Below are 14,594 nucleotides of genomic sequence, written 5' to 3' on the forward strand. Positions count from 1 at the left end.
AGACTCAAAACCATTTCAAAATGTAGAATATATATGGGATACTATTCTGATTTCATATTTCTAAGCAGTCCTAATTTTGTTTCCGGTGATTATTATTATTTTTTTATAACAGTCAACTACATAATCCGCACAACCATGATTTAATTTATTTTATTTTGTTCTGGGTTTATTTTATGGAATATGTGACTCAATGATTTTTTTTTTAATTTTTGCAGCAAAATAAATCATTACAAAGGATATAGAAATATATGTAAAAACTAGCATTTCTCACTAATTTGTAAAATATTTTATTACAATGGTCCTGGACAAAGTACAGTACAGTTTTTAAATGTGTTCTATGTGCAATATAATTGAAAAATATTGTGTTTTGTTTTTTAACGATAGTAATTGATTGTGGGTATCTTATATTATTACAACTTGGGGTGGTAACATGAGGCCTCCGTGTGAATCTGCATAGTGTTTGAGTTTTTAAATTAAGTTTACTGTAAAGATTTATGCTTGGACCAGAGTCTGGGACTAATTTTAAGTCTAAGTTTTAACATTTGTGTAATTTCAAACTGAGAATTTGGACAGTTGTTACATAAGTAAGTATTGGGATTAAGATGATCTAATGGTGGTAGTTATTATGTTTTACGGTTATTAAAGATGTTTCGATCTTGATGAAGCAACCGCTTACTTCAAGGAGAGGATTCTCTTTTTACTGTGGCAAATGGGCCTGTGTTAAAAATGAATTAAGAAGCTCCTGTCCAGGTTCTATCACTTACTAGGACATCTAAAGCTAGGTACACACTGGGAGATGTTCAGTCGAACGGACGATATATCGCGAGCACATAGGTTGGGGTGTACTTCCGATATGTCTGTAAACGACGTTGTTTCAAGACATACCGCATCTGCTCTGCAGCACAGCAGATTGCCGATATATCTGCATATATATCGGTATATCTGGCTGTGTGTACGGGCGGACAACCAGCCGCCCATATGCTTGTTGCAGGGACAGCCGGTGGCTGGGCGGGAAAATTTAAATGTCTGCCCAGTTCTAATGTCAGGGAACACACATCGAGCAGCCGATTGGTAATTCTGTATAGCTTACCTGATCGGCCGCTGTATCGGTGGATCCGTCAGCACAGTGTGTACCCATCTAAACGTGGGCTCTTTGTCTTTGAGAGCCCAGTACAACACCCTTTTAGTGACATATCATTGTATATATTACCCATGTCTGTATCTAAGATATGTTTAAATAAAATAATAGCCCATTGTGAAGCAATGTACTGTACCCATTGTTTCTGTTCATAGCTCACATTTAAAGTAGAAAATGGTGGTAATCACAGCATTTGAATTAGCATGGAGTCTTTCACTAGGTCGTATATTATATAATGAAAGTTCAGCCATTCATATAGTACATTTTTCAGTTATTAAAACATTTTGGTTTTGAATTTCTCTCAACACAATCATTTGTCCATCAGTAAAACTGTTATTGTAGATTTAAAAAAAAGTTTTGGGATCGAGCAATGTGATAGCAACACCCAGCTACAGTATTTCAGGAACGTCTGGTGTTTGGGCAAAAAATATTTTCTATTGCACATTCCTAGCGTCCCACTGGGAGATTTCCTTTGATTGTATTAAATTCTATAAGAGCAATAACAGTCTTACACACATTCTTTGTTCATTTCGTTAGTGCTAGTGTTTGGGTGTACCTGCAATCGTCATCAGACATAACAAATACTGTGAACAAAGTGATATTCATATGTTTTTATGTCAATATATATATATATATATATATATATATATATATATATATATATATATTAGAGAGCGAGAGAATATTTCTCAAGGCAGCAGAAAGGCAACTTCGCGGCATAAACAACACAGGCAGAGATTACAGCAGTGTCTCCCGGGCCCCTATTTATACCACCACAACCATGGGCACATATATAAATAGAGGGGCCGGGTAGACTCTGCTGTCAGCTCTGCCTGTGATGTTTATGCTGTGATGTGATGTTGTGAGAAGGATACTCTGACTATGGCGGTGATTGGCAGTCTGCTGCCGTTTCTGGGCGGGGAGGGCGCAGCCTCCGTTTCACAAAACAGAGGCGTGTTGCCGTTGGTGAGGAGGAGAAGAGGCCAGGGTCTCCGTTGAGTGAACGAGCGTATCTGCGGCGGTCAGCTAGAGTGACCCCACGGTCCCTGAGCCGGCCGAGGATCACGCAGATGATCTGATGCTGCGTTCATGGACGTGATGCCTCCTGCAGCATACCATAATAGTGCTGTGACAGCTGCTACCGTGTTACCAGCTGCGATAGCAATATCATCTGAGCCTGAATCACCCCCATAATATATATTTTTGTTACCAGTTCTTATATAGCACCGGCATATTCCGTTGCGCTTTACAGTTGGGATTACGTAGTCATAGAACAAGACTGGTGTGACTGGATGACCTGGCCTCGCCAGGCGATCACAGATCATCTTTGATCCCACTGGATCTTGGAATATTGCAGCCAGTAGTCACCTTTTACAGACTCCGCCAGGGCTCCTACACTGACACATGGAAGCACTTCTCCTGGGCTCCCACGTCGTTGCCTGGAACCACTTCTCAGTATATGTGGGCACGCCGCTGCAACATTTCCTGGAAAATGTTGGCTAACTTCCAATGGTCCCTCACCATGGACCAGTATCTGCAGAGTAGCTGGTATAGGGGTTTAGGTGGGAGACATTGGGCTCAATCCAGAAAAGCCAGAGAACGGAATAGCGTTTTGCGGTATTCTGGTGGTCATAGGATACAGATGCAGTCGGCTTACAGGCAAGATGTTTATTGCTCAGTGTCTTGAAAAAGACGCTTTCACATTGCAGATGGTGCTTGGGGGATATCACGGCATACAAAAGTTCATTCCGTCTTGATTTTCATAATATACACCTTTTTGGAGCAGACAGGCCGTCTATTATCTGGTTTAAATACACAAGTCCACCCTGGGTCCCCTAAATAATCAAGCTAAGTGCATGTAGTGGTCATGCCCTGTACATACACACATTTAACATTGTTCCTTATGGACAGTGGGTAGTGGTCACTCTTCTGTGTCTGAGACCACCTGAAGAAATAATCGACTCCCAGGTACCGGCACGTCTGAAGGTAGGGGGGTGGTTCCCTCCAAAACTTCCGGAAATCTGCCAGGGCACTTTGCTATCTTCTCTACTCTACATCTGAGCTCAATGGACAGGCAGTCACGATCCTCGGGCAGAGAGGTCTTGGCTGCCAAGGGAAAGCGTTTTTGTGCTCCCAGAAAATAATCAGCTGGCTGTGTTTGGTCAACTCTCTCTGCTCCTTCTCATGCAACTCCCAAGCATGAGGTTTCAGAGGAATACACTCCGATTTTCTATGAGGGGGGATGGGGGACCCAGAAATATTGTTGCACTTGTGCTCATCTCTCATAGGGGGCAATTCAGTTAAATGCAGTGTTGAATAGCGCCAGGAATGTGTTCCCGGCGCTATTCAGTTGTCCGCATCGCGCCCAGCAATGCTGTTAGCGCACGCACTAAGCCAGGAAACCAGCATAGCGGCACTTGTGAGGTGCGAGCAGAAATCCTCCAGTTGCGTGCTAACAGTGCGGCCCATTGAATAGCTTCGGGAACTCATTCCCGGCGTATTCAACTTTGCATTCAATTGAATTCCCCCCCCCCCATACTGTATTTAATACCTAAATGCTGATTATTTGTTAAAATTTGCAAGAAAATGTAACTTTGTTTAATTTCATCACAATACATATATTTTATTTTGCTAGTTGAAGCTAACATAAGAGTCTCCTTATACAAGTTGTGTCTGATTTAATTACTTATTATTTTGACTTACTATTTATACTACTTCTGATAACGATCTTCTTTTCTCGTGTGAAGGGCTGCCTTATTCTAAGTGATGAGCTGAACCACACTTCTCTGGTTCTTGGAGCCAGACTTTCAGGAGCTACCATTCGAATCTTCAAGCACAACAGTAAGTGTTTCCTTTACCTAAAATTCACATTGTACTGTGGTCCATGTTCTCATGTTAATTGTCCAAGACCTACGTTTAAAAGCGTACAAAGGTTTTACGATCAATGTGACTCTATGAAATTTCTGCAACATTACAGGGAGTGGGCAGCAAGTCGTAGCCTTAAATACTAGTTTTATCACCTTGCCTTAACTTATACTGTGGTGGCCTATATAGGGTTTTCGTTCCGGGAGTTATACATTTGCCGGTTTTCACAAAAAACACTGATAGGGACTCGCAAAACATTTTTACTGCATCATTCAAACAAGTATAAAAATTTGAATGCACATACCTAAGTATTATACACCTGTATCTCTATGTATAAGAACTCATCTGTATGTATAAGAACACCATAGATATGTTGGGAAGGTAAATCCCATATTATCAGTTCTGACTGGTAGAGGAACCAGACGCCTAGAAACAAACCAGTGGTTAATAATAAAGTGAACACAAGTTACGATGAACTTCTGGTCAAGAATTACTATGCACATATACTATTTTAAATCCCTGGACAAAGGAGTCCATTAATAGATCATTAACTGGACACAAGTTGAACGCATTCACTAAATAAGTTTTAGTTTGAAATGACCCAGTGAGTGCGAGGGTGGGTTCTCAGCAAGCCCCTGGCCTGTTTATACAGATCATTGTGTTATGTCATCAACCTAATAAGTGACATATTACATTAGATGGAAATCCATATGCAATTGATCTGTGGCTCTAACAAAAAGATGCCTCATTCTTTGGGTCACTGATTAATTGATGGTTATAAAGAAATCATTTGTTTGCCCCCTATGGACATTGTTCTGTAACCTGTCTTTTCTTCAGGGTAATGTGAAGGCTGGTTGGTTCTTTAAATGACGCACTAATTCCTTTCTCAATGCATTTTGGCTGGGTAAAGGCATTATCACCGCTGCCTCCAATTTCTCCAATTTAAGAAGAGGGACACAGCAGAGAAATCCCTGATTTCGGACCCTGTATATTAGTGGGTTATTGCATTCCCATTCCCAAGTAGTCATCACCTAATACCTTCAGGGAACCTGTAGAGGCTTTGCAGGATCCACTCTTGTCATCTCTTCCTGTGCAGCGGGCACATATGTGCATATTGCCTGAATGGCAGCGCTATTGGAGTAGTGGTTAGCATTACTGCATCACAGCGCTGAGGTCATGAATTCAACTCCTTACCACGTCACTATCTGTGCGGAGTTTATATGTTCTTGTGTTTGCAGGGGTTTCCTCCCATGCTCCAAAAACATACTGTCAGGTTAATTGGCTTCTGACAAAAAAATTAAACCTAGTATGTATGTGTGTCCAAGTGATAGGCAGCATGGATTGTAAGCTCCATTGGGCAGGGACTTACGTGATTGACTGAAATATTCTTTGTAAAGCGCTGCGTAATATGTGGCGGTGTTACAGTAGCTGCACAAACGTGCCTTTATGTGCTTTAGAAATCACAATAACAGCAGCATTGCTCAATATTGCCTCTGAGATGTCCCTTGTTCAGTTGAACATTCTCATGAACATTGTTTTTCATGGTACCATATGAAAATGAAGCCTAAAAAGTTATCAAAGTGAACTTTTAGCTCTGTAAAGTTTGGCTCATTTGAGGATGAGCAGATCAAACCATGGACCTCATTCAGAGCCGCTCGCAAAATGCGAGCGCTCGCTCTGAATGAGGGAGGCTGCTTCTGTGTAATGAGCCGGCCTCCTGGCCGCTCGCAAAGCTGTGGGTGACCACCCACAGCTTTAGTGAGCGTCCAGGTTGTGGTAGGGTCTCGTCTGCCGCAAGCCCCAGTGAGCTTTCGGCTCTAATAGAGCCGGAAGCTCACCACTGACATCACGAGTGATGTCAGTGGGGCTGCCCCCAAACGGCAGGCATTCCTTCGGGAACGCCTCCATTTGGCAAGCCACCCTCCCCCCCCCACCCCACCTACAAAACGGTGCAAGGTGTCGATCAACATTGACAGCCGCCCCTTTTGTAGTGAGCCCCGGAGCAAGAGAATTTCTCTCTCGCTCCGGGGCATGCGCACGCGCAGTGCGGCCGCTGCGTATCAGGGCCTCAACATCGACCCGCTTGCCACCGCTCAGCGCTTGTGAGCGGGTCTGAATGAGACCCCATGTGTGCTTCCAGTGTAATAGCCATGACACTAAATCATCGGCAACCACTGAACCAGCAGCACTAGCAGGAATATTGTGTGTGTGAGCTGTAAGGCATGTCTTGCTCTTTACAATACAGATATGCAGGGAAATGATGGGCTTACTGAGGCTCATATGATCTTAAAACATATTTGTAGACTTGCCCTCTGGGAAATGCAGAAAGGAGGTCTACAAAAGTCCTGGCAGACAGGCTGACTGCATAATTTGCTTCATCAGGGCTGGTTCCCAGTGCATCACTAAGAGGTGGGTGGGCCACGAAATGTCACTGTGCTCCGTGACCCTTTCCCACTTCTGCTGTCCGAGAATATTGCAGACTCACCCTGTAGGCGTCCCTGGAATCTGGGATAGTAGGGAATGTATGTTTAAGATACGAAGCAAAAGTAACTCTAGTTATATATTACTTCTCTGTTACAGTACAACTTTTTGAAAAGCTAAAGAATGCTTTTATTTTATTTTGGAAGGTTTCACAATGGGTTCTATTTTCTGAAAAGTAAAACCACCCCAGTTTCTCTAGGTAAGGTCTTTAATCCCGTGCTCACATTGGCATTCAGCCGTGTACTATGTGCGAGCCCTGGCATTTAGTTGTGGCTACCTCACTTTCCAAACCTCTGGGCAGGAAAATTTAGGCTGCTGATAGTGCATTATTACAAATATAAGTGTGTGTGTATGAATGTGTGTGTGCATATATGTATGTGTGTGTGTATGTATATATATATATATATATATATATATATATATATATTTTGGAGGCCCCCCACTGTATTCTCCTGAAAGGAGCTGAGCAGACGCCTCCTGGAGCAGATGTATAATCATCGTCAGGTCCCAGTCCCCATTGCAGCCACATAAACTGCTGTGGTGTTATTTCCGCCATTGATATTGCAATTGCTATTTTCCACTACTGTTAGCATGCACGGCATTGATCTGGTCACAAAAAAATAATATAATTGCTGTGCACAATGGAAATATTACTATGTAAACTGGTTTCCCTCTTCAGTATGTTCTGTGTGTCTAAACCATGGTCCTCAGGACCCCTAAAGGAGCCTATCCATTACCCAACTTTGTGAACAATCCGACCAAAACCAGGAGGTTTTGGTCACATTGTTCAGAAAGTCGGGTAATGGATAGCCGGCAAGGACCAGCGATGCGCGTGCACGCTGGGACCTTGCCGTGCCCGACTGCCTACTGAACATGCCCGTCAACCGGACGACGCTCGTCAGGTTCGGCATGTTCAGGGTTAGGAGGTCTGGCTCTTTCACTGAATTACGTTCAGTGAACGCTGTTCAGTGCGGTGCCCGCACCTCGTCGACCTGAAGGTCTGAACGCTGGACGTTCAGACTTTTAGGTCGCCTAATGGATAGGCCCCTTACCAGTTCACATTTTCTAGACCGCCGAGCTGGAGCACAGATGTCCAGTGACCAACTGTCACATTTTAAAGATCCACAGGTGACCTGGCATGCATGAACTGTTTGGGGCCCTTGTGACCGAGCTTGAGAACCACTGTCAAGTCTACTGGTGCATACACACGGTCAGATTTGCTAGATCATCGATGACTATTAACGATATTAATGATTTCATGAACGATTTCTGACAGTACTTAATTGATATTGTCCAAATCAGATTACAAACACAGTCGATTTCAGATATCGTTATCTGACGTGCGGGCACGCGCATCGTTCGTCGATGCATGCCAAACATGTCAACGATATAACAATTTTTACAATCGTTATCGTTCATATCTTCCAGAAAATCTGACCGTGTGTACCCTCCATATGAGAATACTCTGACGCAGCACAAGGCAGTCTCCCTCTCTAATACATGTACCTTTATGGTTTGCTCTCAGTGTCCTGGAACCCCAGCTGTTGTATGACACTCTCCTCTACTGACACAGGGAATCATTTTCTGATCCTGGGTAATGTACTGCTGTAAGCAGATGCATCACTAGGAATAAAGGTCCCCCAGTCCCTCTACACCTCTCCGCACAACACCGCTCTGTGAGGTCATCTAAGCGCATACTTTCCTGCGAATAGAATCAGCGTTCACCCTCTGGGGTTTCCTTTCAGCCCCTATGGTGTTTCCACTGCATTCCATGCTTACTCAGATACTGCTTTTTTATTAATCACTTACAAATAAGTAAGGAAACCAATTTCATACCCAGCAACTGAACAGTAAGTCACTGACACTGCCATGTTCATTGTGGGCAGGCAGCAGTTGGCAGCTGATCTCTGCAGGCATACCACCATTTCAATAACATTCTGCCCACAGCCATGCCCAGACCCATTTTTGCCATCTCCGACATACAGAAATTAAATATGCGTTTTGGTAAGAGCAGGACCACGTCTTGTCTTGCCCTGCATGCTACCATGGCCCATAGACCCTGCATGGTTTCCTGCGGCCATAATTTGCCCCTGAATTAGATGCACCTAACATTATGCACTTAGAGCCTTGTGCCAAATAGTCGCTTGGAATGATGCTAAGATTTTGCCAAAATCAAGCGCAGAAATGTTTTGACACTCAGAAGCAAATTTCCCATTCACATTTGTTTAGGGAAAGTCTGTCAGCTGCATACTGTCGTTGCCAGCAGCCCCTAATTTCCAAAACTGGTTCTGGATTTTAAAGATTTGCTCAATGAAATGCACCTGTATATTTTTAAAATGTATGAAATGCACACTACAGATTGTCTAATTCTGCATGTGAAATGTGTTTTTCCACACTATACTACCTCTCTGTGCTTTTTCTGTTATGCAGTTATTATGCGGAGTACAAAAATTATTTTCTAATCAAGTTAAGTAAACCTATCATTATGGATACCAAGGTCCACTTTTACAGTATTCCTGATACACGCCCCTTTGCAAATTTCCCTGGTACACTGACTGTCCTTAACGCTACACATTTGTAACTGCATTTTGATTAATTGCTGATGCATCTTGATTAACAAAATCATACCTCCCAATAGGGAAGCGAAATGTTGCCCCCGGGAGACGTGGCCTCCTACCAGATCAATAGTGTTTTTCTGGAAAAACACATTCGTTTCTGCTGCATGTAGCGGAGGCATCAGTCTACGCTGCATGAGGCTCTCTTAATACCTCCCAACCTCCATCCAAATTGGGATGACAAGACAGTCTGCTATAAATTAGGGATGTACACGGACTCCTGTGTTTTGATTTTGGATCTGTATCTCCTTGTGTTTTGGATCTGGATTTGGTTTTGCCAAAACCTCTCCTTGCGTGTTTTGGATCTGTATTTTTTTTTTTTCTTCAAAAATGGATAAAATCTGTTCAAATCACATAATTTGGTTTTTTTTTGTTTTGTTTTGTTTTTTTGTTCCTACAGTATTATTAACCTCTAACATTAATTTCCACTAGTTTCCAGTCAATTTTGGCCACCTCACAGCTCACAATATTGTTTTCATTTGGTTTAGGCCCAAAATTGCACCTAGCTAGCTAGCTGGCTGACTAAACTAAGCGGCAGCAGTGGGCGACACAAACACATGGCAGTTCAACTTCCAGCTTTGCACATCAGGAAACAAATGTTATTCAAGAGGCCTGAGGGAGTTGGAGTATGTATGTAGTTGAAGGCAGGGACAGGAAGGGTTGATTGGTAGTAAATGTAATTAAATTTTTTGATTCCAAAGCAAATTTATGAGGGAGGAGGGGAGGCATATACGAAAAATATTTTACTCATTCACATCAGTCCTTGCTCCAGAAGAATCCTTGAGTGCTATGCCTGCTGCTGGGAGTGGATTTTCATCCCAGAAGGGGACCAGGAAGACTACTAGTAGTGCTTTCAAACACAATTGACTGTTAATCAATCCTTTGCAAAGATTAAACTTCACTAGAAAAGCGTTTCCCAACCTGTACAGGGACATTACAAAGAAAAAACTTAATTAGTGGCCTCAAAAATGCAGTTGAACCCACTGTCCACCTAACCACAGATATGTGTACAAGCTGAACAGAGCAAATTTAAGTCTTATGTTGTGTCTTTCTTGAGAATCCTTGAGCTCCATGCCTGTTGCTGCTGCTGGGAGTGGATTTTCATCCCAGAATGGATGAAAACGTTGTGTCTTCCTTCCCAATGGACACAGCTCTGAAGAGATGCAAAAAGTTGTTGGTAAGCAAAATTGTCAGCTCAAGTGGCACGTGATACAGCAGTGGCATATAAGTCAACTCAAACAAGTTTTTTTTTTTTTTTTTGTATTGTGCCTAGACATGACAATGGGCTTTTCCTTATCATGGGCAACAACTGCTTCATCCACTGGTGCCTAATTTATACAAACAACATCCTCAACATCAACCTCCTCATAATCAACATCCTTATTGGCATCAGCTACACAAATATCCTACTCATCCTGGTGCACTTCCACAGAAGCATCCTCGATTTCTATGTCTGCATGTTCACTTGTGCTTATATCATCATAAGAGGCAGAACCACCAGTCATAGATAAAGGCCAGGCCTTAGCCTTTCCTTGCCACTCCATGTGGTAAAACTGTCTTTTTGTAGCTAACTTTCCCTTTGATGTTTTCTTCTTTACTACTGTGAAAGATTGGTTCTTGATTTTCGATGCCCTGACTTAAGCCCTGTATGCCCTTGTGCATCGGCTTTAGTAGATGATGTAGATGGACTAGTATCGTCATGACTGGTGGCACTGACAGCAGCTCCAGCACTAGTATGTGGTTCCTGCTCTCCTCTCAACTGATCGTTCTCCATATCAACAAACACGAATGAAGTGGGGTACAGCACACATGTCCATTTGTACCAATTTTAAATATTACACAGCGGTATCAATAACCTACAGTATCACAAGATTAATTATTTATCAATAAGAATAACACACTGCGCTACGACTTATAGTATCACAATACGTGGACGATCAACTGCGGTCTGGCCGGCAGTGACGCCAAACAATAATAGCGCAGCTAAGTTGCTAACGCACACACACAAAAAAATCCTTTTTTTTTTGTGGATTGATATTAATAATTTAATTTAACTTTTTATTTTTTTTACACTGGGGAAGAGCACCCCCTGAATGAGGAAGCAGCCCCTTATTGATGGACAACAAAGCACCCCTGCCAAGTACGGACAGACCACCTGCAGAGTCAGAAATACGTGGATGATAAACTGCGGCAGTGTCACCGTACAATAACGCACACAAAGACAAAAAAAAAAACACATTTCATTTTAAACTGGGGAAGAGCACCCCTAATTGACAGAGCACCCCCCTGGACAACACAGCACCCCTTTATGGACTGCAGCCCTAACGTGATGGACAGGACAAAAACACAGCAGCAGCCACAGTTAATTGACAGAACAAGTGACACAGCAGCTGCAGCACCCACTGAAGGAAGCCCCCTTTATATACTGGAGCCTAAGCCCCTTTATGGACAACACAGCAGCAGCAACCTTCAGGCCAAGACCCCGACTGGACACACATACTTAGTGACTGACTGTGACTGACTACGTCTGCTAGCTTCTCTCTCTACAGCCGGAGTGAAAATGGCACTGATCGCAGGGACACTTCTATAATCCAAAACCCACGTGGATCCGACGCGTTTTGCCTCGTTTTTGTATCCAAGTCAGGTGGGAAAACCCGAGCCTAGCTCGGTTCTCGCTTCGGTTCTGGAAGTTCGGGTGGGCCCAGCTCTCAGAGAACCGGACTCGCTCATCTCTACTGTAAATAGAACTGTTTTGACAAAATCTGTTATGGTTGGAAGATAAATTCCTAGGACTATTCCTAAATATGACAAAGAAAAACTAAGCTTTTTAGCATTATGAATTGAAGGTTTTTTTTGTTAAAAAATAAAAAAATCACTGCTGTACTAATTTCCAAATAGGCTATAACCAATAGCTACCAAGGAACCAATTAGATCTTTTATTTTATTTGTCTAACATGTAGTAAATTGTCAAAAGCTAATAGCTGATTTTGTTATTGCAGATTTGCCGAGTAAATCGCCATACTTCCTTTCTCCCATGCAGTCTTGTAACATTTGTCCCTGCAGAGGTCAACAAACGTTATGTAACCTGTATTCTCTCAACCTGTATTCCTTGGCTGCTTTTTATCACTGCAAGCAAATGCATAATAGCACGTGACTTTGGTGAGGCAACATCTTAGGCATACCTCAACCCTGACTACTGTATACTGACACGGAGCCTGGGGCCTGCATTTATGCCTGTGTGACATTGATTAAAGGTCATTGTTTCACTAGAAGTGAAAGATTTTTTTACAATTTTTATTCTCTATAAAATACTGCATACTTTTCCGTTTAATGAGGCGAGATTTAATGCTCACTGGGCGGAATTCAATTGATTCCTGCCCCCATCGCGCCCGACGGAGCTATTCAATTCTTGCTCCTGTCGGGCACGATCAGCTGACAGCGCTACATTTCAGGTGGCAGCCCCAGGGGGGTGAGAGCTGAAATGTGCGAAAAGTGACATGTTTGGGCACCCAAACATCACTTTTCGCGATCGCGCCCAGCACTTTGGTCGGGTTTAGCTGCTTTACGCGGCTAAACCCGACCACTTTGGGCGCGATCAGCACGAAAATCTGGAACAATTGCATAGCGGCCCGCGAACTCCTGTCACTTTAGATGGGAGATGCGGGCCGCGAGAACAATTGAATTCCGCCCACTGTAGTTAAGACCAGGAGCATGACTAGGTATTTGAAAGCCCCATAGCAAAAGTGTGCCACCCAATGGTGAAAAATGTATATAACACGTGTAATTCTGACCAGGAAGATGGGCCCCATAGCAGCAACACCCCTTGCACTTATGGTAGTTACGCCCATGGTTAAGACTAAAAATACAATAATGTTAGAATGCAAAAGTTTCAGCAATGAAATTGTAGTCTTGTTTTAATAGTGCTCTGCTAACAAAGAAAAACAGTCAGTGATATATTACCATGTAATATTGCTAGCGGTGCCAACAGGGCGTACCAAAACGTGTCAGGGAGGCGTAACCACGCCCCCAATAGGGCATGTCCATTGCAGCTCACTGCAAAACTTCTGCAGAAGGCTCCTATTTTGAAAAGGGGTGTGCCCATTCTTCCTCACTTGGACACGCCCCTTTCTAGGTGCCCTTTTCTAGTCTTGAGGCCTGACTGAATGCTTGGCAACACTGCTTACTACAATTAAATTATGGGAGATTTGTATCAAAGCCTCTAAAGAGTGGAGAACAGGGCAAGTGGAGAACAGGGCAAGTGGAGAAGTTTCCCATAGCAACCATGGCACAGGCTGCACTACCCTAGTTACGGCCCTGGCTTTACTTCTCCAGACGCGGAGATCCAGAAAATGCGAAGCATGCAGTTTTACTAATACCTTATCGCCTGATATGCTATCAAGATGCTCCCAACTACTTACTTAGAGTACCATTGCCCTTCTGTGCTTGTTTGTTCAAGGACATTGACTTTTATTTATTACGGGTGATTCCAGCTACGTTGCCTAGTCATTTGTCCTTTTACTACTGGTACTCACACTGACTTGCACCTTGCTATTCATTTTATACTGCATTTTCACTTTTTACATAAGGTGCTTTGCCTTTTTTTGTAGGTCCTATTTCTTTTTTTGTTTTACATTTATGTATGTATGCTTAAATCCTATCCAGGTTATTCTTCAGCACCTTGCTCTGCCTACTGTATGTCTCCAGGTTTCTCACTCAGCTATTGTAAACAGTTGGTATTAGTGTGACCTCTAGTGGTGCTTTTACTCAGCACAGCTTGTTCATAATCTATATTTGACCGGCTATTGCTTACTTGTATGTGACCTATATAACCTAGACTTCAATTGCTTTAGTCCTACCATATAAACTGTGATATACTGTATTTACCAACATGTTATATATTATTAGGCAAGTGTCCTAATAGCCAAACCTTACTGAATCTTGTGACAGATATTTGTACCTGTTATATTTTTGATCATCAAGCTGTTAATTTTGCTGTCCCTCCCCTAATCTGCAATAATGTAACTTGTTACATCTTCAAAAAGGGGGCATATTTTTCATGGCTAACTAGCATACAGTATATCATATTATGGACACATTTTGGATAAAAAATATGCGGTAAAGGTATCACACCTGAGCGCCCTATTAAGAGAATAATAATACTTATCTTTAGACAGTATTTCTTTCCCTCTGATTTTTCATTTTCAAATAATACTGAGATATGATCATTATGACTCACAACATAAAAATTAAATCTAGTGCAGATCATTACACTTCAAAATGTCTCATAGGTAAATTGTAATCAGCCATATGTATAAACCAATTAAAAGGAAACGGTCAAAGGGACAACCCAATAATTAAGTCCCTTAAGAATAAATAACTTATATAGGACCAAAATTATGCATATACATTTAATGTTACACAATAGTGTTTAAAACATTCACATAAAAAAGTCACATATAAAGTGCATAATAGGACCTACAGATGTATACTGGCCT

The 14,594-nt window shown here is 42.4% G+C and overlaps 1 protein-coding gene across 1 annotated transcript in view; it reads left to right on the forward strand.

Moving 5' to 3' along the window:
• The window catches only part of LOC148516876 (serine palmitoyltransferase 3-like), a 170,442-nt gene that overhangs the window by 67,003 nt on the left and 88,845 nt on the right, over positions 1–14,594 (forward strand). Inside the window, exon 6 of the mRNA XM_088479451.1 lies at positions 3,886–3,979. Within this exon, the coding sequence (XP_088335577.1) occupies positions 3,886–3,979 (94 nt within the window). The remainder of the gene's footprint in view (positions 1–3,885; positions 3,980–14,594) is intronic.

Source organism: Taudactylus pleione, unplaced genomic scaffold, assembly GCF_031769625.1.
Source record: "Taudactylus pleione unplaced genomic scaffold, aTauple2 ptg000235l, whole genome shotgun sequence".
Lineage (NCBI taxonomy): Eukaryota > Metazoa > Chordata > Amphibia > Anura > Myobatrachidae > Taudactylus > Taudactylus pleione.